The 26,104-nt window shown below is 39.7% G+C and overlaps 2 protein-coding genes across 5 annotated transcripts in view; both read left to right on the top strand.

Moving 5' to 3' along the window:
* The window catches only part of LOC101862169 (protein DEFECTIVE IN EXINE FORMATION 1), a 30,283-nt gene extending 20,701 nt beyond the window's left edge, over positions 1 to 9,582 (top strand). Inside the window, exons 8-13 of the mRNA XM_005093099.3 lie at positions 333 to 532; positions 967 to 1,093; positions 1,617 to 1,901; positions 2,955 to 3,065; positions 6,811 to 6,974; positions 8,053 to 9,582. Of these exons, the coding sequence (XP_005093156.1) occupies positions 333 to 532; positions 967 to 1,093; positions 1,617 to 1,901; positions 2,955 to 3,065; positions 6,811 to 6,974; positions 8,053 to 8,191 (1,026 nt within the window). The 3' untranslated portion in view covers positions 8,192 to 9,582. The remainder of the gene's footprint in view (positions 1 to 332; positions 533 to 966; positions 1,094 to 1,616; positions 1,902 to 2,954; positions 3,066 to 6,810; positions 6,975 to 8,052) is intronic.
* A 2,394-nt stretch (positions 9,583 to 11,976) lies between these two features.
* Positions 11,977 to 26,104, top strand: part of LOC101861646 — a 24,282-nt gene continuing 10,154 nt past the window's right edge. For 3 of the 4 annotated variants that reach the window (XM_013079628.2, XM_005093098.3, XM_035968412.1), the window contains exons 1-6: positions 11,977 to 12,156; positions 18,598 to 18,679; positions 20,808 to 22,026; positions 22,807 to 23,043; positions 24,134 to 24,199; positions 25,634 to 25,700. In XM_013079628.2, the coding sequence (XP_012935082.1) occupies positions 21,124 to 22,026; positions 22,807 to 23,043; positions 24,134 to 24,199; positions 25,634 to 25,700 (1,273 nt within the window). In that variant the 5' untranslated portion in view covers positions 11,977 to 12,156; positions 18,598 to 18,679; positions 20,808 to 21,123. The remainder of the gene's footprint in view (positions 12,157 to 18,597; positions 18,680 to 20,807; positions 22,027 to 22,806; positions 23,044 to 24,133; positions 24,200 to 25,633; positions 25,701 to 26,104) is intronic. The other variant, XM_013079626.2, reaches the window with a different exon arrangement.

The following is a 26,104-nucleotide window of genomic DNA, read 5'->3' as shown; positions in this document are numbered from 1 at the left end:
GTTATTCCTTTCCTATTTTATGTTTCATTTTGCTTTTAGCTACGTTTGTTGGAGAAAGTGAGTCTTCTTCCTGCCTAGTATGAATTTTCTTTTTCTTTTTTCTTTATTCTTTCTTTCTTTCTTTTGTTTCTTTTTTCTTTCTTTCTTTCTTCTTTTAGGGACCTTTGTTGCATAGAGTGAGCTTTCTTGTTTTTCATTCTTACTTTCTTTTGGTTTATTCTTCTTCGTGGGAAGAAATAAAGTGACTATTATTGTGTCGATGTGCTTCTCTTTACACAACCAAACTTATGGAAACCAACAACATGTAAAAACTATTTCCTCAAACTTCCCAGATAACAGCAGCCAATATGAATGTAAAACCCGGTCTGGAAATCATAGCCGTGGAAACGAATGGACGAGTGCACAGCCTAGACGGTGGTAACGGAGAAATCCTGTGGACGACTGAGATCCGAGGCAGTGTGTTTGCCGGCAGTCGTGTGGTAGATGTGGACGTCGATGGTCAACTAGACATTGTTGTGGCCAGTGATGAAGGGTAAACTTTTACTGTGGACATCGTGTTGCAGCTAGAATTTTTGATGTTTCATGTAGGAGGCGAGTTCGATTTGCATGTAGGGAAGTTTTGTTGGGTGTAGTAGATTTTGCCCTCTACTAGGCCAAAGATAAGAATGACTTGCTTTGAAGAAAGATTTCAAACGAACCTGCGGACTCTCTGTATCTCATCCATGTTATTCAAACATACAATAAACAAGATCATTTGTTGGGTACATTAACATTAGAAATAAGATTGTTCCCAGATCTCATTAACAGGCTTGCTTTTTCTCAAAAGAACGTAGTTGCCAGCCATGTCCTAACCAGTATGTCAGCCTCAGGATTGTTGGTCACTATAGTCTTGACATTATTCTTCTCTTTTCCCCATAGGGATGAGTATGGTTGGTCATCTGGTAATATTATTTCTTTTCCCAACAGGGATGTGTATGCTCTTCATGGCCTGGATGGATCCGTGCTGCCAAATTATCCCTTCAAGACTGGCAAGCGAATCAATGGAAATGTTCTGGTCACAAAATTTAATCTACTGACTGGACCATTTGACTTGGTAATGTCACAAAAAATGTTGTTGCTTTTCTGTTATTGTATTTTATTTACAGCTACTCAATCGGATGTAAAACTACTTTTTTGGGGGGTGGTTTGAGGTTTCCGTAGGCAGGTCCTACTTCTTTTCATTCCCTGTGTTGATTTCTGCCTGTTTTTATCAAGCTAGTTATCTTCTTGTTTATCCCAGTACAGTGGTCTCCTGTTTTACAACACTGGTTTTAAAACATTTCAGGTAAAAACCTAATTTGCCTAGGAATCTTTTTTTTGTTGGTTGTTGGTTTTTTGTTCAATTTTCTTTTGTCTCCCAATGACATGATTCTTAGGTGGAGATAACTGCATAAACATTGGGTTTTTTAAAATTTTGTAAATATTTAATATGAGTTTGACATTTTAAAACTATTTTTTCTCATCCACTGATGTTTTGTCACATCAAAATGTTTTTTCCGTTTTCTCTTACCCAAATGTTTTTTTTGGTGTTTTTTTTTGTTTTCTCATACCCAAATGTTTTGTTTTCTCATTCACAGGTGTTTGTCTCAGACGACGGCTTGCTTCACGTCCTGAGCAGTGACCACAGCTGTTACTTTTCAATGTCACTGGGCGACTCCTCTCTGGTCGATATCCTGTCACATGATGTCGTGCTGATGAACCGTGGGATAGAGTTTTTGGTGGCTACATCTGACGGTAGTCTCATCTGTTTGGGATCAGGGGTGGAGACGCCAGTTGACGAATTGTATGAGATGGAGTTCAGAGTCAACTGGCTGCGACTGGCTTCTCCTTCTGACTCTGACTCTTCCTTTGTCATGCATAAGGTAAACGGTTGTAGGTCAAACTGTTGTTGATTTTGTAGGTGTTTACCCTTTCACTTTGTTGTCGTTTGTACGTTTGTATTTAGATGATTTTGGCTTGTTTTTTTCCTTTCCAGTACACCAAATGTATTCGAGGGTGCAGACAGTTATGTTGGGGATGGGGGGGGGGGGGGGGGGGGACTGAGGCTAGTCTTTGCCACTTGAATTTAGCAAATAGCAATTGGAGTAAAAGACATGGATTGCTAGATCATATACTATTTAGAATTGTCAACATAAAAGTAGGATTTCATTTTTTGTAGTTTCATTTTCATTTGTGATGTTGGACTTTGACTGGCAATGTCAAGGACATCTGAGGACAAGGAAAAGTAAGAGGGGGGTACAAAACCCCCCCCCCCCAGAAAATCTCCCTGAAAAAAAATCTATACCTCAGCTTTAATTTCACATCAACTCTTCAAACTTGGATTTCTGATTGCCTTGTTTGCTGGCGTTTTAATTATCCCCTGATTTTTCTAAATCAACAACCAGTTTAGTTTTCCTTAAATGTTGAGTGTAAGCTGATAAATGCCTTCATTTTTATTGACAAAATCTATCAGAACAACACAAATGAATTGGAAGAGGAATGTGTAAAGTTAATGAATATTAATTATTACATCACTTGGCATAATAAATAAGGACCATCCCAACTTTGTATTACCTGGCATTTCTTTTTGTGAACTAAAAAAATATGCAAGAATTGTAAAAGTTTATTAACCTTGTTGATATAAGAATTTGAAAGTGTAGTGAATTCGCTGATGTTTTATCATTCCTTTCTTTCATCGTGATGAAGCACATCAGATGATTGTACCAGTTTTGTGGTGTGATTCTTGAGAAGAGAGTTTTTAAAATCTATTGTCACTGTCTGTGTGCTGGGATGTTTTATCCCATTCAGCTCAGGTTTACCCTAACAGGCAAAGTCAAAGTAGCTCATGTCTTGAGGGATCCTAATTTTGGTGGAAGAAGGGTGAAAAATTTTTTTGATAAATTAAAAAACAAAACAAATACCATCTGTTCTTGCAGACTGTGGTCATCATAGAAGAGAGAACGAGACGTCTCAAGGAGGTCACAGGCAGTTCATTTGATCTCTACTGTACAATATTTACTGAGTCGAAGGAAACCTTTGATATGAAAGTGAGTATCTGATGATAACAATTGAAGGACTTTTCGACGAAATGGCTCTTCTTTTATATTCTTCCACTTTTTTCCCCTTTAGATGCAGAGCTTGATCTTTCATTTTCAGTGATTTAAAACATTTTGTTTCAAAATTTGCTGAAACCCTTGATTTTTTTTTTTGTTCGGTCGTCTACAGATGATGAATCAAATATCAACTTTTGTACACTATTCACTGTTTGGATATACTACAGTTGAATCTGCTCTAACAAACACCTGTCCAAGACAATCACCTGTACAAACACTTCCCACTTTTCCCCTTGTGACTTTTTCTAGGACACTGTTACCCCCCCCCCCCCCCCCCCGGGCAGTGCCACTGACTGTAGTGTCTTTAGGCCATTCCCAAAGGGGGGACATTTCTCGTTCATGCACAGTAGAATTGTAAATGGGCTGATTCATCATGTCACGCTCATAACTGTGCCTGATCTACAGCAGGGAACTGCTGCTTTTTCTTTCCTAATCCTTACTATTGTCATTTCCCTCTATTTCTTTTGTATGTTTGTCACTCTCTTGTGACCTGCTATTTCCGGGGTGCCTTGATAGTCGAAGCAAACTTTGTGCTGTTGAAGCTGGAGAGGTGAGCAGAGTAATTTAGTAAGTCTGATTCCCTGTAAAGACTTCTCTGTTGACACCCATCCCTTGGCGCTCATATGACCTAATGCAGTTGCGAGCGCCGTAAAACCCTCTACTAAAACAATGACACTGTTCAAGAAAACTACCTGTCTAAGATGACCAGTGTGTGGTTGGCGGGTGCTCTGGTGTGGTTTGCTCCTTCTTTCCTATCAAACATCTATTGTCTTCATCTCCCCTCCTCCTTTTTTGTGTTTGTTACTCTCTTGTACCACCTCTAATAATCTTCGGCTCTTAATGACCTTATTGTGTTGCAAGTGCCGTAAAACTCTTACTAAAACTTAACTGAGATGACCACTTTTCACCCTGACAATGCAACACCGTCTTGGACAGGTTTGACTGTATAATGTTTTGGTTTCATAAAACCCTTCATTTGTTTTGACAGCTTAGGGCACATTTGTTTGTTTTCTCCCTCAATAATGATTGTTGTGGAAGTAACTGTTTTTAAGTGACTGATCCTTTTGGTACAGTAGAACATGACTATAGCCGCAGCGGCACCCACTGCAGCCAGACCATCCCTACAGCGGGACCTTACCGGAATCCCTGTTTTTTTCCTATGTAAACTCAGTTACCTGTTCTTGGGTTTAACAGGGCAAGGAAAGGCCCAAACTTGGATACAGCGGGAGAGATCGAACAAGCTCTAGCTGGGGGGAAGGGGGTTAAGGGGTTAGGGCTGTAGGTGGACTCCAAACAGGCAGTTAGTGATGCAGCGTTGTGATTGGCCAGTCCAGTGATGAGTGAGGTGTGGCAGGTGGCAGAGAGAGATGGTGCGGAGAGGCGCATTACGTGACCCACTCCAAAAGTGATGTGCCATAGTCCTAGGCCTAGACAAAGCCAAAAAGACAGTAAAAGAAGAAGAGAGTGTGTAGTGTGAGATTTTTCAGTATTTCCCCTTTGCATTCCTACAGCGGGACCTTGCCTCATCATCGTCATCAATGCCTTTCACCCCTGGCAGGGTATAGGCCATATACAAGCTCCTTCCATTTATCTCTGTCCTGAGCCATCCTTCCAAGCTTGTTCCAAGTGAGCTTCATTTCTCTCGTGTCCCTTTCCACGCATCTCCTCCATGTTTCCCGTGGCCTACCCCTGCCTCGTGCTCCTTGTGGATTCCACTGCAGTGACTCTCTTGTGATGTTTCCGCTGGGCTTTCTTAAGGTGTGTCCCATCCATCGCCACTTTCTTTGTCCTATTTCTACTTCTATGTCCTTTGTCCTGTCTTTTCCCACAGCTCTTCATTTCTTATTCTATCCTGCCACTTATTTCTTAGAATACTCCTCATACATCTGTTGATGAAAGTCTGGACGTTATTCAGTACTGTCTTCGTTGTCTTCCAAGTTTCGCAGCCGTAGAGGAGCACAGACTTGACGTTGGAGTTAAAGGGACCTTGCCTACAACAGGATTTTTGTTCTGGAACTAAAAGTCCCGCTTTAGCCGTGTTCTGTGTACTTTAGAGACTCAACAAGACGTCAGTTTGTGAACTAATACAGAACTGTTTAATATGTACTCACACACCTTACATATATACCCTCCTAACTCATGGTGAGAAGTAGCCCCATAAATTAAGTTATTGTTGTTATACTATTAGTGTACGTTCAGGTGTCATGCAACTAAGTCGCACCCACCGGGGCGGTGCTACTGACTGAAGTGTCTTTAGACCATTCCCGGGACGGGACGGGGGGGGGGGGACATTAAGTTGTTCTTATACTCAGTAGAATTGTAAATGGGCTAATTCAACAATGTCATGCTCGTACTCGTAATGTGTGAACTGCAGCAGGGAACTGCTGCTTTTTCTTTCCTAATCCTTACTATTGTCATTTTCCTCTACTTCTTTTGTATGTTTGTCACAGTCTTGTGACCCACTATTTCCAGGGTGCCTTGATAATCGAAGCAGACTTTGTGCTGTTGAAGCTAGAGGGGTGAGCAGAGTAAGCCTGATTCCCTGTAAAGACTTCTCTATTGACTTCCGTCCCTTGGCGCTCATATCACCTTATGCAGCTGCGAGCGCCGTAAAACCTCCAGTAAAACAGCTGCGTTGCTACAGTGCCTTCTTTTGTTCTGCTTCTCGTCCATTCAGTCTAGCCTGTAAACAAATTAAGAATTGAATCATTAAGTTGTTCTTATACTCAGTAGAATTGTAAATGGGCTAATTCAACAATGTCATGCTCGTACTCGTAATGTGTGAACTGCAGCAGGGAACTGCTGCTTTTTCTTTCCTAATCCTTACTATTGTCATTTTCCTCTACTTCTTTTGTATGTTTGTCACAGTCTTGTGACCCACTATTTCCAGGGTGCCTTGATAATCGAAGCAGACTTTGTGCTGTTGAAGCTAGAGGGGTGAGCAGAGTAAGCCTGATTCCCTGTAAAGACTTCTCTGTTGACTTCCGTCCCTTGGCGCTCATATCACCTTATGCAGTTGCGAGCGCCGTAAAACCTCCAGTAAAACAGCTACGTTGCTACAGTGCCTTCTTTTGTTCTGCTTCTCGTCCATTCAGTCTAGCCTGTAAACAAATTAAGAATTGAATCAACGCTTCCCTCTCTCTCCTCTTAACCCTTTGAGCCCTGTTCCCCTGAGCCTGCAGGAGCTGTACACCTGATCTCCTGTGTGTTACCTGCTTGATATACTCTACAGTATGCTGAGGCATGTATTCAGTGCACAAAAGGTAGAGGTAGTCACAATCTGGAATGCTTTTGGGTTCATCTGATTACTGTTACAGTCTAGCACACACATGAAGTCCACACTCACGTAGCGAAACACACACACAAAGAGAAGAGATCTACATGGCCCAAATGTTTTCTTATACGTATATTATCTTCTTTAAAATTAAAAACACATAGGCCTTCATAGCGAAATTTGTACATTATGAAAAAATTTGCGTCTCCTACATATTTCGATATATTATATGTGTGTGCTAGACTGCATTGTTAATCTATATATTTTGCTTTGTGGAGTATTGTTTGCAAGTATCTACAAAGCTTTCTCATAACACTAAACAACCGATTATTTTTTCTCCTCGTTTATTGTGTTTATACATTCTTCCCTTTATGTTCCATTATTGTTTTGTATTTTGCTCTGCAGGTTTACATGGGCAGTGAACTTGTGAATGAGAGGGCCAAAGTAACAGGCTCTTCCAACCCTTTGGTTTTGAGGATTCAAACTCCAGAACAACCAGGTCAAGCTCAGCTCACTGTCGTCATTTCTGACAAGAATGGGTTCACTTCATCTGACGCTGTATTTCTGAAGTAAGTTGCCTCACATCCTAGCATGGTTTTTATTTCTAATATGTTGTTACAATTCTGAATTTTAAAATGTTGTTATCCTTCATTTTTAAAATTATTATTCCCTTTGCAAATGTAACTTTATATGATTAACCCTTTCGTTGCCAGGAGTATACATTCTTACTGTCAGCACTGATTTTAAGCTATGCTCGTTATCCAGGACAGCAGTCTCAGGTCTCAATGTTAGTGGACTCGCTGTCTAGATATATCCCACTTGTGACATATTTTGGACCCTGGGTTTTTGTCACTTTTGTTACTTCTCTCATTCCCTATAGCCCTTAACTTTTTCATAATTTCAAATAACTTGCAAATCTAAGTCAAAAAGTGAAATTTTTTGTTTTAGTTGAAGTCATTTTGGTGATTACGTTTTACGAGAGTACGCAGCTGTCCACAAGACTGGACCTGTGTTTATCGATTGCTTTTAAGCCTAGCAGTAAAATACTACTAACAAATTAGGTACGAATATGCATGTATTTTATTCCCAAATACTAATCCACACAGTGCTTGTGGCTAAAACTCCATACAGAAAAATTAGAGCCAGGTGATTAGCATGATGTACATGTAATGTCATATAGGCAACCAGAGCGGAAAATTTTGCGAACTTCTGTGATGTCAATGGTACTGCACAGAGCTAAAAATCAGGATTAATTTCATGACGTATCAGGTACTTCCTAAGGCAGCAAAGGGGTTAATCACCAGCAGTGCAGATTGGTGACCTTGTCTATGATGATGAATAACATCTGTCTGTGGTGTCATGGTTGGGCTCTTTGCCTCTGCACACCGAAGACCTGAGTTGGATGACCAAGTGGGGAAGCTATTTTATCAAGTACCTCTGTCTGTATGTTTGTCTGCTTTGGCGTGCTGTATCCCTCCCAGACTGGGTTAGCCCAGGCGATGATCCAACATATGTTGAATAAAAATCATGTTCTGTTCTTATTTTTTTTTTTTATTTCTTATTGGGTGGCACACTTTCTTCAGGATAATGGAAGGACTTTAACAAGTTGGTGCTGTAATTGTCTTTACCTTTTTCCTTTTTCCTCAGGTTCAACCAGCTCATCCTGCTAGACCTGCAGTGGCTTGTCCTTGCTCCCTTCATCGCTATGGTCATCATCTTACTAGTCAACCACGGCTTCCCAGCAAAAGATCTTTTACCCGTCACATTCCCTACAAAATCAAAATGAGAAATGGTTAACCCTTTGAGCCCTACCTTAAACCCCCCCGCCCTCTGAGCCTGCAGTACTTGTACACCTGAGCTCCTGTGGGTCAACTGCTAAGTGCTAGATATTCACCAATGTACACTGAGGCATGTGTTTGGTGCACTGAAAGGTAAAGGTAGTCACACTCAGGCCTGCACTCAGGTCTCTCTGGGTATGTTGTCATGCAAAGTTATGATCAAAACACCATTTTTGCCCTTGTGCGGGGGTCAAAGCTTTGAGTTCTTTGAAAGAAAGGGAGAAAGGAGGAGTGGATGGAAACAGTTGTATGCAGTCTGGTTTGTGTATGTTTATAAAATCTTTTTATTAAAAATTAAAAAAAATAAAAATTATATAGGTTAAACTATATATTTTTTTACAGAGTGTGTCACTTAATTTTGATAATCACTCAGTGACAATATTGATTACTGTTGTGCAGCAGCAGTGAATGAGTTTTCCAGTCTTTGCTGACCCTGCTTATTTCATGGATTTTCATACAGCTGGACTTAGTGATCTCATGTCTTAAATGACTGTAGTGTTCCTTGATGTGCTAAATTGCAAAGTGTAAGGTCCCTTGCAACACTGCAAGATTATTTAAGAGGCAGGACCTCCAAATTTAACATCCATCTCCAAATGGGAAAATTCATGTAAAGTACCTTTCCCCAGGACATAACATCAGACAAAGCTGAATCTTGGGCACCTGAACTCGCAATCTCACGATTAGGAGTCCAATAACCTAACCACTAGACTGTACAATGTTGCAAGGGGTATTAAACTCTAATCATACCATATGGAAAAGATGGTGCTTGTCATATCATAATGTTCATTTCATACTTAAGATAAAAAGGTAGTTTCCTCAAGGTTCTTTTGATAACTAAAGTTCTGGCTTCGGTTGCAGAGCTATCTGCTTGTCCTTTTTTATGTTTAAGTTTATGTTTGCTTTTTTAAAAATCAGGTTTCTATCATGTTCTCTCTAGAATCACTTATCATTCCCTTTTTGTTTCCATGATGTATGTTCCATGTGTATCATCTGAAATGTAAGATGGCTGAGAATGCTTTATGAGTATTTGAATAAACATCTGTCTTTTTAAAATCTTAAGTGAATACTTTTTTGTGAATATGGTACTCTCACAAAATAGTATCTATCTTTGTATAACATATGATCCTTTTTTTCCCATGAAATATGTCCCTCCTGAATGCTGTATATAAGTCACTATGAGCGCAGTTTGCTTAATTGAGCCTGAAGTTTGGTATAAAAATTTGTGGATGTTTTTGTGGTTGAGTTGTTTTTTTCTTTTCGATTTTGCTTTTATTTAAGATGTTCCTTAATAATGAGTACCATGAAAAAATGGAGAAATAAAAAAAAAGTAAAAATCTAACTTTATTGTGTAATGGAATATTTTCTCTCTATATTGCATGCATGTACACAGGCAGACACACACACACACGCACACGCACAAGCACGCACATACACAGATTTTTGTCATCACAGGACTTATTCGTCCCTGTTTTATTAGTCCCATACACATGGTCCACTGACTGAAAGAAACAGATTATCTGAATGATTATAATCATATTATGCGAGTGGTTGGAGAGCACCACTGGTAGGTCCTACTTCTTCACTTTCCATCTGTTGTGTCTGTCTTACTTTTTTCCCAGCACTAAATGGCCATTATTGTGTCGATGTACTTCTCTTTACACAAACAAACAAACGTTCAAATATACAGTTAAAGAACTCTCGAAATTCTTTGCTTACTTTACCATAAACCATATGACAGAAGACTGAATGTGTGAATGGAGGGCGCCACTGGTAGGTTCTGCTTCTTTTTTTCCCTTTTTTGTTTCTGTCTGTGACACTCTTTCTTCACGAAAAAAGGCTGTTCTTTTCTTTCCCTTTGATATTTCCGTCTGTCTGTCTGTCTGTCTGTCTGTCTGTCTGTCTGTCTGTCTGTCTTACTTTTACTCTGCACTAAATGGACGTTTTTGTGTCAAAGCTTTTCTCTTCCTACACTAAAATTAAAATCCTGCGTAAAATGACCGTTCTTTTCTTTCCCGTTGACGTTTCTGTTCGTCCATCTTATTCTTTACTCGCACAAATGAATGTCGATGTGCTTTTCTTCACTCAAGCACGTTTCTTGAACTTGAAATCTATGTTTTCTGGTATATTTAGGTTGTGTCCTGGATACCTGCTGTCCGTCTTCTGCCCTACTTTGCACCGGTCACCATAAATAATGCAATGGTACTGTCTTCCACTCCGCATAGACTGAGAGCATTTAGGTGTATTAATAGCAGAAATAGTTGGCGATTTTGAGACAGAGGGATGTATGTGTGTGTGTGTTTGTGTGCGCGCACATGCGTGTGTGTGTGTGCGTAAGAGAGAGAAGGGGGGGGGGTATTCGGAAAAGGGGGGGGTGGTGGTGGGGGTGGCAAGACACTGGGTACCAGTACCAGCTGTTTTGATGATACTCAATTTGTCGATAAAAAAAAACCCGAACGGTTTACACGGTAGCTAGCATTTAGTGCAAGAGAAAAATCAAAACAAACAGAAAAGGGACTTGCCCGTGACACCCTCCCTCCTACGATCCATCAAATTGTGTATGTGTGTGACAACTATTGTAAGGATGAGAGAAAAATGAGCTAATACATGTACAGTGGAGTCTACTTATAATGAGTCCTAAAATAATGACAAGTCTCATTCTAAAACTCCGTTTTTTCTCTTCTTTATCTTTATAAATAAAATACTGCTATAGCGCAATCAGACAAACTCTCGAGTCGGTTATAGCAGAATATTGCTGCTGCTGTGCACAGCGCATAGGCCAATTATTATAATGTAAAACCTCGCAAGTTGAGAAACTTGTTGGTGAACTAGCGAAATAAAGAATGGGAAAGCCCATGTGTGCCAACTATGAAGGCCGGAGCGAATGAGTGGGGAGGGTGTGGCATGCGCAGATAAGCAGAATGCAACGCGTGATAGGCCAGCCTAGTCTAGATTATCTAGGTCTACCATGCGTCTCACTTCTCCGATACGGGGATGGAGAGATCGCAGTGATTTGATGGAGGCAGCGAATGTGTGACGTGCGCGAGCAGACGGAATGCACCACAGGGTGTGGTGGGGTGGGGGACAACACAGCGGGCGAGTTAGCCCAAAGCCCTTTCTTTCTGATCGCCAACGCCGAGCTGTCAAAATTGCTAGCGCTAGAGAAAGAAACCTGATCAAAGAGTTATTGTACCATCTTTGACCCGATTCGATTTTTGATCAAGTATGACCTAGAGGTCATGTTGAAACAAAATCATCATCAGGGGAAATAACAAAAAGAAATAATCAGAACACCAAACTCATAGATTAGGCCTACTTTATTATTTCCACTGAATTTATTACTGCATCCATTTTAATTTTTAACGAGAATCCTGCTATAACGAACATTCCGCACCAGTCCCCCCCCCCCCTCTTCTTATAACAAGATTCCATTGTATCAACATACATTTTAGCCTTCTCACAACTTTTATAAAGAGGTGGGTTTTTTTGTTTTTTTTAAATTGAGCATTTGAGACAAAAAAAAGCAAAACAAACTAAAACAAACAAAACAATCACAATATGGGTTTCTGTCAGTCATTTTCATAGTAGAATAGAGAGTAGTGGTTTATATCTATGAAGTAAATCTAGGCCTAGCCTATAGAATATTTGTTTTCTGTTCACTGCTGATCGCATATTTTGCTTTCACGGAAGACCCGGAAGGAAGTGCATCTGGCATCTATTCACGGAACGACGTCACGCACGGAAAAAAGTAACATGGCCGGTCACTTTTGAAAACATTAGGCTAGGTTACAAAATATGATTTAATGGTGTAATGGACCGCTTTCATATTAGTGTTGGAATCGTTGTGGTTTCAGCAAGCGCTCTGTTGGCGTTAGCGTTTTGGCGGGCTCTTCGTGAGGACGATGAAGACGATGAAGTAAGTTAGATATCTAGCCTAATCTAATCTAGAATCTTCTTAGTCTTACGAATATCTGGCCTTAAATGTTTTTCGAGGAGAAACAGATCCCTCTGACCAATGTAATACATACAAAAATGCTTGGCGGACACGCCGAAAGAAGGGCGCGTGTCCAGGTTTGGTTATTTTTTTTGTTTTTTAAAATGAAAATCAAAAGAATCGATTTTTTAATTTAAATCGGATTTTTTTTTCTTTTTTTTAAAATGTCGACACAGTTTGGGATTTTTTGTAGTCTAGATCTAGAATCTAGCTAAAAGTATGTTCTTCTAGTGCAAAATGCATTGTCTTTATTTTAACTAATGATTAATTTAAGCAACCGCAAAAGAAAGCCTTAATCTGCTATATCAGTGAATTATGGCTACAAACAAAAAATGAAGGAAATGTCATTCTAAAAGGAAAGGGGGGGGGGGGGTAATTATGCATAGATAAACTTTCATTTTATTACAGTGTGTGTGTGTGTGTGTGTGTGCGCGCGCGCGCGCTTGTGTTTGTTTAAAAAGAAAAAGAAAATGTTAATTTCAATAATGGAAAAAAAGTAAATTGAATACTGTATTATTTTACAGTGACAGGGGGGGGGGGAAGCAGACTTTTAAGCATGGTTATATTAGTCTACTAAACCTTATATCTGTTTAATAAAACCAAGGAAAGGAATTCTGAATGTTTAAATATGTAAAAACTGAATGCATAAAAAAAAAAAAAGTGGTTTAAATCACTGATCTTTATTTTAAAAATCAAGTTGATTAAAATATAAAAAAATCAACTTATTTAAATCAACCCAGCTCTGATTTCAATTATGGAAATAAAAGTAAATTGAATACTGTATTATTTTACAGTGAAAGGGGGGGGGGAAGCAGACTTTTAAGCAAGATTATATTAGTCTACTTAACCTTATATATGTTTTTATGAAACCAAGGAAAGGAATTCTGAATATTAAAATATGTAAAAACTGAATAAAAATAATTTTTAAAAAGTGATTTAAATCACTGATTTTTTTTTTTGAAATCAAGTTGATTTAAATTTTAACAAAATCAACTGATTTAAATCAACTCAACCCTGCGCGTGTCTGGCGAGGAATAAGAAATATATTATTCCAACCACCTCAGATATTTGCATGCTGATTATTATGAAGACAAGGTTTACTGATATTTTTTTTATTGGAAATTCCACACTGAGTTATGGACCAATTTAACACGGAAGCAGATGGTAACTTGACAGTAGCAATTGAAGGAGAGCTTCTGACAATGTGGGAAACGATTAAGTTGTTGTTCATCGCTTTTCCCACCTCCTATCTAGTAGAAAGGGGATTCAATACAGTGACAAGGTTGCTGACGAAGCAGAAGAACAAATCACGGATAATAGAGCGTGGCAATTTGCGTCTGCTACTGACCACTACCAGTCTGAAACCTGATGTTGATAAGTAGGTTTCGTCTCACCAAGTCCATCCTTCCCTTTATGACCGTGTCAAATGACTTCTCTGTCGTACATGCCTGCTCCCTAGTTTTTTGTTTGTTTCTTTTTCGTAAGTGTTTTACGGCGCTGGCAAATGCATATAAGGTCATATGGCCGCGCGGGACACATTAAACTTTTTCAGCTGGTAAGAAATATTGAATTTTGCCCTTGTGGCAGCCGAAGCCTTCTCTTATCGATTTAAGACCACCAAGGGATCTTTAATGTGCGCAACTTGCACTCAGGCCCCCTGAGAATTTTCGCTCTTGTCCCAGAAGGCTAGGTGTAGATCTTTCCTACCAGAAGATCAGGGGTGTGGCTGAAAGACAGCTTTAATGAGCCAAGGAGTAGAAAGGCTGCAGAAAGAGTCAGGAGCCCAGAGGAGGGAGTAAAAGTGGTGACCGGGTAGGGGCAGAAAGAGGAGACGAAAGCAGACAACAGAACATTGCTAGAGGATGTGAAAGGAGGCAATTTTAGAAAAGAATTTTTTTTTGGTCGCTACCCGGATTCGAACCCTGGACCTCTAGACCTCCGAAGCCCCCCTCCGTAGTTTACCCTCACTTGATATCTCAATGTGTTTTTTTTTTCTTTCTCCCCCCCCCCCCCCCTTTTCTCTCTCTTTTTAAAAAAACCAAAATACTCACGTGTTTAATGGAGTTTGTTATGTGCATGTGTTGCCGCTGCTGATGAAACGGATGTTAATGATGATGATGATGATGATAGTGATGATTTTTTGTTTGTTTCCTAAATGGACCTGGCGGACTCCACAAAGAAATCTTCGAGCGAGACTTTTTGGGCTCCATTGTCAATATGCTTAGCGGCACCTCCACTCGTCCAAATAACTCCATTCGAATTGCCATTGTTCCTGGACATTCAAACATATGTTTGACATCCTCCTTTTCATGGCCGCATCTTCGGCAACATGGACTGAGCTCTTCATTTACAAAGTTCTTATACCATCTTAAGCTCCAGTGAAGGTCCGACCGCAGTTTCGCTAGCTCAACCTGGTCCCAGCGACATGTGATAGATTTTTGTTCCCGCTTATAGGTGTACCCAGAATACACATCTTCCTGGTGCTGGTACTTAGCTCTACATGGTGGGTCTCTGATTTCCCTCTTGATCATTGGAAAGACTCCTCTGTATGTTGTTGGTCGTCTGTCTCCTTCAACCTCTCTGGGTTCATTAGCAGCTTGGTCTGCTGCCTCATTTCCTTCTATTCCAACATGGCTTGAAATCCACTGGGTTTTTATTGTGGCTGTGGTTTCACTGAACTTGCGGCGCAAATCATTCGTGTCCGAGCTGTTGCCTGAGGGACTGACTGTCAGTCAAGATCAGCACATTGGTTCTACTGTGGCAATTGTCAGCAATCCATTGTGCAGCAGACATCATTGCCTGGCATTCCTCATCATAAAATGATGTAAGGGAAGTACCTTTAGTTTTAAAAATTTCTGTTCGTGGTGGTTCATCATTTATTATCACCACTGCTGCTGCTCCACCTTCGCGATATCCTGCCACAGCCGATCCATGGGTGAAAATTGTCACATCCGCACCAACCCCTTTGATCACATTCTCTGCTGCTTCACGTGCCTTTACAGGATCATCACCTTTTCCCTTTACTCCTCTCAGTTCTGTCCGAATTTCGATTTCGCCATGGGCCTCCCATGAACAAGCTCTCACCAGATTGATCGGCCATCGATTCTCTGCTTCTGGGGGGAGGTGGTCTGCTAGATCGGTGCCCATCCGAAACCAACTTTTCCTGCTGTTTTTAGGCTTGCTTGCTTGATCAAGGGCTTTCTTTCTAGGATGGTTGTCTGGTAATCTCTTAGCCATCTCTACAGACTTTAAGCATGTTCTTTTTGTATAGGTGGTGTAGTGCTCAGTTCTGGTCTCATAGCACAGCGCTTCTGTTGGTGTTGTTTTCAGCTGACCTGATACAAGTCGGAGGGCTTTGTTTTGTATTCTGTCCTGGGCCTTTGCACTAGTCTCACTCAGCCAAGGCTGCCACGCTGAGGCAGCATAATCCATCTTGCTTTTCACAAACATCTGATATACTCTCTTGAGCGACTCCTTACCCAACCCCATTTTGAGCTGCTGACAGCACCGATAACCTTCATTTTTGAGGTTACACTTTTGGACACTTCCTCAATGTGCTTGTTGAAGGTTAGCTGTCTCTCCAGGTAGACGCCCAGCAGGCGTGGAGTGTGGTTGAATGGTATCTTTTTCCCTTCGATCTGAACTATTGGTTGCCACGTTGCCTCCTTCACCCATGTTGAGAAGAAGCACACTTCACTCCTGGTTGCATTCAAGGTAAGCTTCCATCCATTGCTCCTTTTCACAACCATGTCCACAATCAACTGTGTCGCTTCATTTGACTTTTCTCTCTTTGCGTGACTGGCCTATATTGTGCAGTCATCAGCGAACATGGAGTAGATCAGCTTGGCAGAGGTTAGTTGTTGTGAGTCGGGGTTTTGGAGGGATTCTGCAGGGTTGTTTATGAAGAATATAAACAGCAGCGGTGATAGTACACCTCCTTGGGGAAGCCCTTGCTTAAAATTCTGGCTCTTACATGTTTCTCCATTCAGGCGAAAACAGGCTTGTCTGTTTCTCAGGAAACCATGGATCCATCTGATTGCATGCAACGGAACTCCCTTGTCTGCCATTGACATTAATATTAATAGTGTTTCATGCCAAACCGTATCCTATGCCTTGGAGTAGTCCAGCAGGACTAGGACTGATCGATTGAATGTTGGCTTTTGGTGAAAACCTTCCTCAATTCCTTGACAGATTCTGATGATCTGGTCAGTGCAGCTATGACCTTGGCGAAAGCCTGCCTGAATATCTGCAATCCATCCATTCTTCTTTGACAGGTAGTAAATTCTTTCATCGTGCATCCTTTCTATAACTTTCACGACACAGGATGTCAAACTAATGGGTCGAAAGGATGTCATATCACTAGGTGACTTGCCAGCTTTCAAGAGAGGAATGATAAGTGCCTTACGCCAGTCTTGTGGGCACGCTGCTTGGATAAGCGACAGATTACATATGCTGAGCAATTCTTTCAATTTAGGAAATATGTTGGTATATCATAAAGTCCTGGAGCACTTCTTCTCTTCATTTGTGTTATGGCACGCTCCAGTTCTTTCATGATGAAGTTCATCTTCGCTGTTCACATCGTCATACAGTAGGCGCTTCAATCTGAGTTTGTTTCTTCTTCTGCTTCTGATAATGATGCTGATGCTGATGCTGATGATGATGATGATGATGATGATGATGATGATGATGATGATGATGATGATGATGATGATGATGATGATGATGATGATTTTTTGTTTCCTTAATGGGCCTGGCTGACTCCACGAAGCAATCTTCGAGCGAGAGCGAGGCTCTTTTTCGGCTCCATTGTCTATATGCTTAACGGCACCCCCACTCGTCCAAATGATGATGATGATGATGATGATGATGATGATGATGATGATGATGATGATGATTACAGACTAGCATCCATGCATACTTTTTCTTTCCTTTGGTTTCTCACATTTGAACATTGATATCTTTATGTTCTGCAATGGAGATAGTTGATATACAAATCACAGGCCATTTTATTGTAGCACGTTGATGTAAGAAAACGTTTCATAATGTCAATAATTATGTTTTTAAACCATTGATCACTGATATATTTGTGTGTTGCTTCTGTATGTGATAATACATGTATCATTTGTATTGATGTTAATGGCACTGGTCGTTTAATGCCGATGACAACTATCGGCATAAAATGACAGCATTTTGTTCTCAATGCCCTGGCATAATATAGATGAATAAGAATGTATTATTATTTTTCGTATACGCATGATTTAAGATTCTATAAAGATGGTGCTTTGTGACCGAACTTATGTTTCTATTCAGAACCAAATCATTAGAATGTAGGGTCGTTGTTCAGTACCCTGCTGTATGAGCTCTCTCTTTATTTGTTATTATTAATATACATGTGGCTATGTCATATTTAAGGTTGAGGCTGAGTAGGGGGCGCTGGGACTCGGCTGGGTGAAAAAGGGGGTGGTGGGTGAAAAAAGTTTGAAAACCACTGATCTAAATTAAAACAATCAAAGCTATGACAAATTGAGAACAATCATGTTTGTGTCTCTCGATGACATTCAAAGAGGGGTTTTTGTTCACTAAGCTCAGGTGGGTGAGATGCCTTTCTTTCGGTCTGGATATTGAGTGAGGGAGAAAAGATATGTTTGAAATCGCCATATTTTTTGGTTGGTGCTGGTGACTTGCAGTAGTTTGCTTAAAGAAATATACATTAATTTGAACGAGATTGAATTAGGAGTTAATTAAAAAGAGATTCACGATGTGCGCAGTAGGGCCTAAACTGTGCAATTAGCTTCATTAGCCTATCTCAATTTAAGTTCTGAATGCGGGCTCAATTAGCTTTTATAATTTGGTTGTACTAAACTAATCTAGGTAGTATAATTTCATGTGTTAATCAAATGCTGTTACATGTAGTATGTCATAAGAAATGATAGTTCGTCCACCAAAAACTGATTATGACGTTTAGGCCTAATGTCCAAGAAGGAAGAGAGGTCATAGAATAGATCTAGACCTTGCTTGCTACCACAGGTAGCCAGCATGGTAAAGTTTAAGAGAGAAAAGTCAAGGGAACATGAGCAAGCAACTGGTAATGGTCACAAAAGCCATATAACTATTCTTCAAAGCCCTTGTTTGCCCAAAGTGCGCTTGCTTCTGCCTAAAATCCTAAAACAATAACAGCCTATGTCAGATAGGTTAAACCTTCTTAATCTTAGGACATGAGAATATGTACCTTCAAATTAGATCAGTTACAGTTGATATTCTTTAAGTTTTGTTCTGAAAGATTACATTCTGACCAAAAAAAATCTGCATTATTGAACCATGCTGAAATGTCTCTACACAATTTTCTTTGTGTTCTGCCCCAAGGCTTCCCAGTTTGTAAGACTTGCCTCTCCGAAACGGAGTAAAGATGATGATAGACGACTGCAAATCAAACGGCGACGAGAATGTGAGTAAGGCTTTTGATGAAAGTTATGTTGACAAAAATGTATTCTGCACGGCGCACCAGCAGTGGGATTTTAGTTGCAGAGGGCAGTTCCCCACGGAGCACTTTGTAACGCCGGGATTACGACTGGGGTCGGCTCCCTGTCATCATTCTGGCTGGACTTATTTAATTTTTGGTACTTTTCAACTTAAACGTTTTTGATGCATTTTCGTACTTATGGTGATTATCATTTAATGCACACATGCATGAATTTCTATATTTGAGACTCAAAAAAGAAAAAAAAAAAAGAACGGGTACTGAAATATGTCTAGATCTAGTTACATGTATTTCGTCAGACCCTCTGAAGTCGGCAATGTTAAATTGTGGTTTGTTTCCACAAACATGGATGAAAAAAGAGTCTATGGAAAAAAAACTGCTTGTCAAAAAGTATCGATCTTTTAGAACATGATAAACATAACAAAGATGGGGGTACTCACTGAAAGGCATATATGTGTCTGGATGATAGAAAGCTGTGTTTTTGCACTTTAGGCCTAATTGAACAAGAGCTCAATGCGCGAAGAATTATTTTGTGACCCCGTACTTCCTTCAATACATTTTAATGCGTCTGACACAATCATGAATATTCTAATAGATCCAGTTCCCCAAAAGTTTATACGCTCCGGTCTCTCTGCCCAGAGGTGCGAATTGATGTACTGCCAAAATACATCTGCTGTGTAATACATTCACAATTTATGTTACACTGAAGACTAAAAGACTTTCCTTACTTTTTCTTTAAGACTTGAAGTTTCTAGGTTTTGAAGGTTGACTTTATAAAGGGGTTAACTTGAAGTAACTGGATTTTCAGAATTTTTTAAAGATCAGCACTAGACCTTTCTAACGTTTCTTTTGGTTTCTATGATCATTTGCAGAGAATGGGCATGTTCTGATTTCTTCACATTAATAAGTGCGCGGGCTCATTTCTGTCAGAGTAATTTTTACTCTGTCAATATATTGAGAATAAAATGTATCTGAATGTTTGCAGCGACGTCTGTGGTAGTAGCAGTTAGACGCTGGGCTGTCGCACGCAGGCAGACTTAAGTTCAATTCCTGAGGGGGCGGAACTTTTATCGAGTCTCTCGGTCTTTCTACTGGGAGGACATCAGAGCAGCGCACTTTCAAGAAAAAACTATCAAAGCCGCGCACTATCAAAGCGCGCACTTTTCTACGATACCGATACAATTAGATTGCTGATTAACAAAACCAGTATCATCCAACAATTTAGCTTTAGTACCCTCAGCGTTTTACTGGGCTTGGGACTAGGTATCAGTTAGATTTTGCATTGAATGAATAGGCTGTTCAGGTATAAAAACATAAATGTACAGGACAGAATCGATCTTTAAAGTGTTAAGGCAGCATTTTTTTGCTCATTCAGGATAAAAATTGAACTTGCCCGTTTGCGCACATTTGCTTGATAGCCTACACCGTCTCCATTCTTTCTTGGTAGTGCCTTTCTATTTGGTCTGTGTTTTTAGTTTCAGCTTAGAAATGGCCTGGAAATCGCTTAACGTCTGCAGAAAGATGAATAATATTTGAATGTGGGCTGTACAGAGTAATATTGTTAAGGGGATTGTAACCGTTGGAGGGAATCGGCAATCTAATTGTATCGATATCGTCAAAAAGTGCGAGGCTTTGATAGTTTTTTTCTCGAAAGTGCGCGGCTCTGATAGTTTCCCTTTCTACTAGGGTGCTATACATGTATCCTTCTCAGCTCAGGTTGGCCCTGGAGACAGGCAGGGTCAAATCCCACCTTCAAATGCTCTAAAGTGTGTATTGGGGTTGGGGGGGGGGGGGGGGGGTAAAAGCTCTACATTATAAAACGTGGTTTTTCAAATGTCTGTTTGATGTTATTTTTTTTTTTAATGCAGGCAATCATCTGTTTTATTTTTATTCACAAAATTTTGTAGTTGTTCTTTATGTTGAAGGGACGCCAGATAAGAACATTTCTCGAAAGGTTGTATCCATTATCATTAGCATTTTGAGAATTACACCGATGATATGCATTTTATCTAAAAGTTTGATTTACCTTTCATGGTAAAGCCACATCTTTCAAACACCTCGTCTGTCTTGCAAAATTCTTTTTTTTTTTTCACAGATCGACTGAGAAGTCCGAAATCGGAGCATAAATGTGAAGATCTGGGAAGTTTATTCAAACGGCAAAACACAGTGTAACCTGTCCTGTTTGGAAAATTCATCTGTGTAATGGATATAGAAAAGCATTTGATTGTTGAGTTGTGTTACTAGGAGAACAAGGATTTCAAGTTAATTTGATTACTTTATGAACTGTGATTAATGATGACAGGAATCACAAATGTAGTCAGGTTCTAGTGACACTGCATTTCTTAGCGCTGATAAGTAACTTTCAGAGAGAAAATTTGTCCTCTTTATTTACTCTTTTCATTTATTGATCAATGACAGGAGTGAGAGATACTTTAGAGGACTCATTTCTTGATGCCTATGACGATAAAGCTGAAGGTGATAATCGGTGCTGTTTGTCGGAATGGCCCAGATTGCTTTCGTGCGGGCGCTTGCGACGTAATGTCACGCAGGCAGATCTGCACGCTTTACTTGCTGAAGAAGAGAGAGACGAGTCTCTCAAGTTAGGCCTGCAGGACGATTTGCAACCCGACGACGATGTCAAAAGTACCGGCTACGAGACAGGTGTTTTTGGACAGTGGAACCATTTTGCTAGAAAAGACCCTTCACAGTTACTTTCCTTTGAAGAGCTGAGAGAGCGATCTGGATTGCCGAAATCACCCATGGGTCTGAAAGCCTTTGCAATGGCAAAATTTAAGAAATGGAAGAAAAAGGAGAAGACGGACAATTCGGAGATAAATCGGAAATCCAGATTTTCATCAACTCTCGGTAACATGTTTGTGTCTCGGCAATCACGAGTGCCCACTTTTAATTTAAAGATTATGGGACAAGACTGCACGCCAGAAATTGTATATCTGATCATCAATAGACATTTCTCAAAACGTTCTTCGTCCATTAAAGAAGAAAGGGCATCAAGACTGACTTTAAACGACATACAAAACATGGAAGATCTACAAACTGTTGTGAGTGATAGATCTATGTCTTCTACCTATAGACATACGCCTACTGTGACCAGCTCCATCACTTTTAACACAGTAGCAAGTGCTTTCAGCAGCACTACTAGCCCTGTGGTGAGGAAAGACTCACAGCCAAAACTTTCTGGTCTGCCAAGTCTGCTCTCGTCTGTGACTCAAGAACTGGAGATGGACTGGAAATCCACGCAATCTTTGGTCAAGACTTTGTGCACCTACATGAAAGCATATAAAGTCACATTAAAGGTTTGGAGTAATTTGATTAAAATGTTTGACAACAATGTTATTGATCACAACTGTTGATTGACTTTTAGTGTTCAGCATAATGAGCTGAAAAAGCAATTTTTGGGGGGGTCAGGCGTCAGGAGTCAGGAGTATGCTCTCCAAAACTGATTTTCTTATTTGGTTTCAGATTGCTCAGAAAGTGTTCATGTTCTTCAAATGAGCGTTGGATTCTCGTGGAAAAAAATTTGGTCACAGTGAAAGATCCTGGAACCTATACTTGTACCTCTATTTTTCTTCTCCTCCTCTCCGTTTTCCTCCTGCTCCTCTTCCTCTCCTCCTTTGCCTCCTCTTCTACCTCCTCTTCCTCTCCTTCTTCGCCTCCTCTCCTTCCTCTTCACCTTTCTCCTCCCCTTCTTCTTCCTTCCTTCTGTTTCCCTCCTTCTTCTCCCTCTTATATTATTCCTTTTTTTTCTTCTCCCTCTCCTGATCGCACAAAAAGGCTAACCAAAAACCTTTCCTTTTCTTGTCCACTGCTGGCATGAAGTTATAACCATATTATATTGATGGGAATTAAATTCATATTTCCCCTCTTATACCCCTCTTCTCTTGTTTTCATCCTCTCTTTTTTTTCTTGTTCTCTTTCATCGAAACTGCCTTCTTTACCAGTGATTAGAAAAATAATTAACCAAATTCAGGAATGAGAGAAACTTGCGAAAATACACTTTCAGAAGTGCTGTTGTTGTTAATTGTTTCCAAAACTTTTCCAAAACTCTGTACTATAACTTTTTTTTTTTATTTCAGGGAAGAAAAGTGGCTGACAAGTGGATGGTGATATTTTACACATCAAGCGAAAATTTGGACCCTTTCTCAGAGTTTTGCTGCGTGTTGGCGAGATCTTTGTTACAACATTACTGTGTGGCTTATGAAGAGAGAGATATCGCTGTAAAAAAGTTTAACTACTACACTGAACTAAAGGAAAGACTAGGTGGAAAAACTATAAGTCTACCGTACTTGTTTGCTTCGGGAATGTCGTTAGGAGTAAGTTTCTTTTGTACTTTTTGGTTGTTTGCAAAAAAAATAAATTTACTAGTGGTGTCTGTGGTGAAGTACATGTAGTTAGGTTTTTCACTGCTGGAGGGAGGCTGGAGTGTAATTGTTTATGGTAGGCAAAGTTTTTTTTATCAAGGGTCCCCATATGCCTGCTGAAGAAAGCTGTATCCCTCTCAGCTCGTGTTGGCTGGAATTGTCTAAATTGTGTCGATGGGTGTATAAAAAACATTTGCAATAAACAATTGAAGCAAAGATGTATTAATTGCAAATATTATATTACAGGGATGTGTTTAAGAACATATTATTATCTGAGCTCAAGTCTCTCTCTCTCTCTCTCTCTCTCTCTCTCTCTCTCTCTCTCTCTCTCTCTCTCTCTCTCTCTCTCTCTCTCTCTCTCTCTCTCTCTCTCTCTCTCTCTCTCCCTTCCTCTTTCCTTCTCTTTTCTTTCTTTCCTTCTCTTTTCCTTTTTTCTGTGTGCGTGCCTGCATGTGTGTGTGTGTGTGTGTGTGTGTGTGTGTGTGTGTGTGTGTGTGTGTGTGTGTGTGTGTGTGTGTGTGTGTGTGTGTGTGTGTGTGTGTGATCTGGAACATACATAAACTGCACGTGCATGGCCGTTCACTCAAGCTGTGTTGTAGCCATTTCCAGCCGTCCAAAAATCAAGACCTTTATGCCTGCTTTTAATCTCCCCCCCCCCCCTCTTTTATCATCAATCTTTCCGCAGAGTTCACTGAAGAAAATGGAACAATCATTCAATACTGACGAAGTAAATTTTTATGAAATTGTTTGATTTAAATTATTTTCGTCCAAGCTACATGTACTATGCTGGATAATGACTGTTGCTGCCAAAAGGTCCAACCTATAGAAGAAAGTTTTTATATTGTCATGGAATGTTTGGAATTTTTGTAGGAAAAAAAGTTTCATCTTGGGGTAGAAACATGCATGGAAATTAAAGGTCAAAATACAAATTTACTTGTCATAAACTCATGTCTTTTTAGAGAGTGATTTTAAATGTAAATTTTGATAAAACACTAATATCTGTGTGTATTATTAAATCATCCTAATTCTGCAACTTTTTTAGGGTTGCAAAGTGCTGTATGCTATCCACAAGTTGGACGTGATGGATTCTATATTAGGAAACTACATGGTAAGTACGTTCGTTATAGTTAACAACTTACAGGTCTGTTGTATCTGTCTTCGTCTTGGGTTGTTTGAGTCTGAAGCAGCAAGAAAAAGTTCTCTTAAAGGTGTTACAATTTTAGTTTTTTTTTATACTCTTCCCAACTCCTTGCGTAGAAAAATTGTGTCGCTGAGTGGTTAGAGGGATGCAACTGGTAGGTGCTCATCTTTTCTCTCCCTCTCTTGTTTCGCTTCTGTCCGCCTTGCATTTAAGAAAGGCGCCTATGTAATGCTGATTACATTTAGAACTGCTTTTAAGACATTTATCTAAATCTATTTTGCCAGCTAGTTTGATTTTGTTTCCAACAAATGTTATCAGCAGCACTCCTAGTGATAATCAGTTTGATTATATGTTCCCTTGTAAGAACATGCTTGTTGGTACATAAATGAATACGTGTGTTTGAAAAAATTGTTGTACCTTGAATGAGCTTTATGCTTAATTCAAGTCACTGTAAGTTGCCTATTTTTTTAAAATTGTGAAATGTCTAGAGACGCCCAGAGAGTTGGGTTGCATTTTATCGATTTTTATTTCCTTATTAGTATCACTATAACTTTTTCCCAGCTCGAAATCAATTATGAAAAGTATTTCTCTTTACTTAAATAATAGCGCAATTTTATATTGCCTTATCTCTTCTAAGCTTAATTCTGAGTTGTGGAAAAGACAGTAGTGGTTGTACTGAACTAGCATCCAATTTACTTTCACCTCTGAACATTGACTATGACTAGAGTGATTTTTAAAATCGTTCCCTCCCCCTTCTCCGTAGTAGTTGATTTCCAGGGTCCAATTGTTGTAACAACGACAAAGAACAAACTTTTAGTCTGTTCTCTTCTCCATGCATGTGTGTCTCTCTATGTGCTTCGAGTCATTATTTGACTCAAAGTGGTATAAAATGGTAAAGCTGACATGGAGTTCATTTTGATCAAAGGCCAAATCAGGATGGTCGTTTGTAAAAAAAAAAAAAATGTTAAAAGGAAAGAGGTAAAGATGGAATCATGGAATGTTGCAAACTGTACCGTCAGTACCACACCATTCCACAAGTGCCCAAGTCATTTTTTGAAGTTTGGAGAAAATCAAAGAAAAGAAGATTGCTCAAACTAGAACCGTGACTAGCCTCGAGTACGTATTTTTGAGTTAAGAATAAGAATTAGAGAGGAAATACAAAATGTATGTAGCGAAACAAAACGAAACTATGTTGAACGTTGCCTCTTGATCTCTTTACCTGAATAAATACCCCCCCCCCCTCAAGAAACAAACTGATTTAGGCGGTTTTGTTATTGTGGAACGGGTAAAGTGATGCACTTGTATAGTGATTGCTTTTTGCATGAAGCTACCCTTCTAACAAACATTGTTATCTTGAATTATTTTTTTTCTTTGTGGGTTTTTTAAATTCTTTCCTCAAAGATGACAAAGGAAATGTATAGCAAATGGATGCAGCGAGGCTATGAGAGGAACGTTTTGAGCATCAAAGGTGAGTAGGTCTATGATCAGATTTTGTTTTGAGTTGATTATTAATGTTCACAAATTTAAGATATTCTGTCTCAAGAGGCCCTGTCACCAACGTTGATATGCTGCTTTGATTCAGACTTTTAATTTTCTGCATACTGATCGTGAACCAGATTACTGTACATACATGTACTGTCTAGCATGCACATAGCAAACATGTGCGTATAAAGAAATGTACAAGTGAAAATGCACATAGGGGACAGATTTTCAGGTTCTGAATTTTTAAATTCTTTATATTCAAAACATGCACATAGTGTAGACAATTTTTACTTTGCAAAAAAAAAATTGCCGTGGACAAGGCTATATCTAATTCAACAAGAAAGTCAATTCAGAGTACCGAAATAACCATAACGAGAGAGATGGGGGGGG

This window comes from Aplysia californica, unplaced genomic scaffold (genome assembly GCF_000002075.1).
Source record: "Aplysia californica isolate F4 #8 unplaced genomic scaffold, AplCal3.0 scaffold00058, whole genome shotgun sequence".
NCBI lineage: Eukaryota > Metazoa > Mollusca > Gastropoda > Aplysiida > Aplysiidae > Aplysia > Aplysia californica.
Note: the sequence above shows the minus strand (reverse complement) of the source record. Positions and strands in the feature narration are given on the sequence as shown.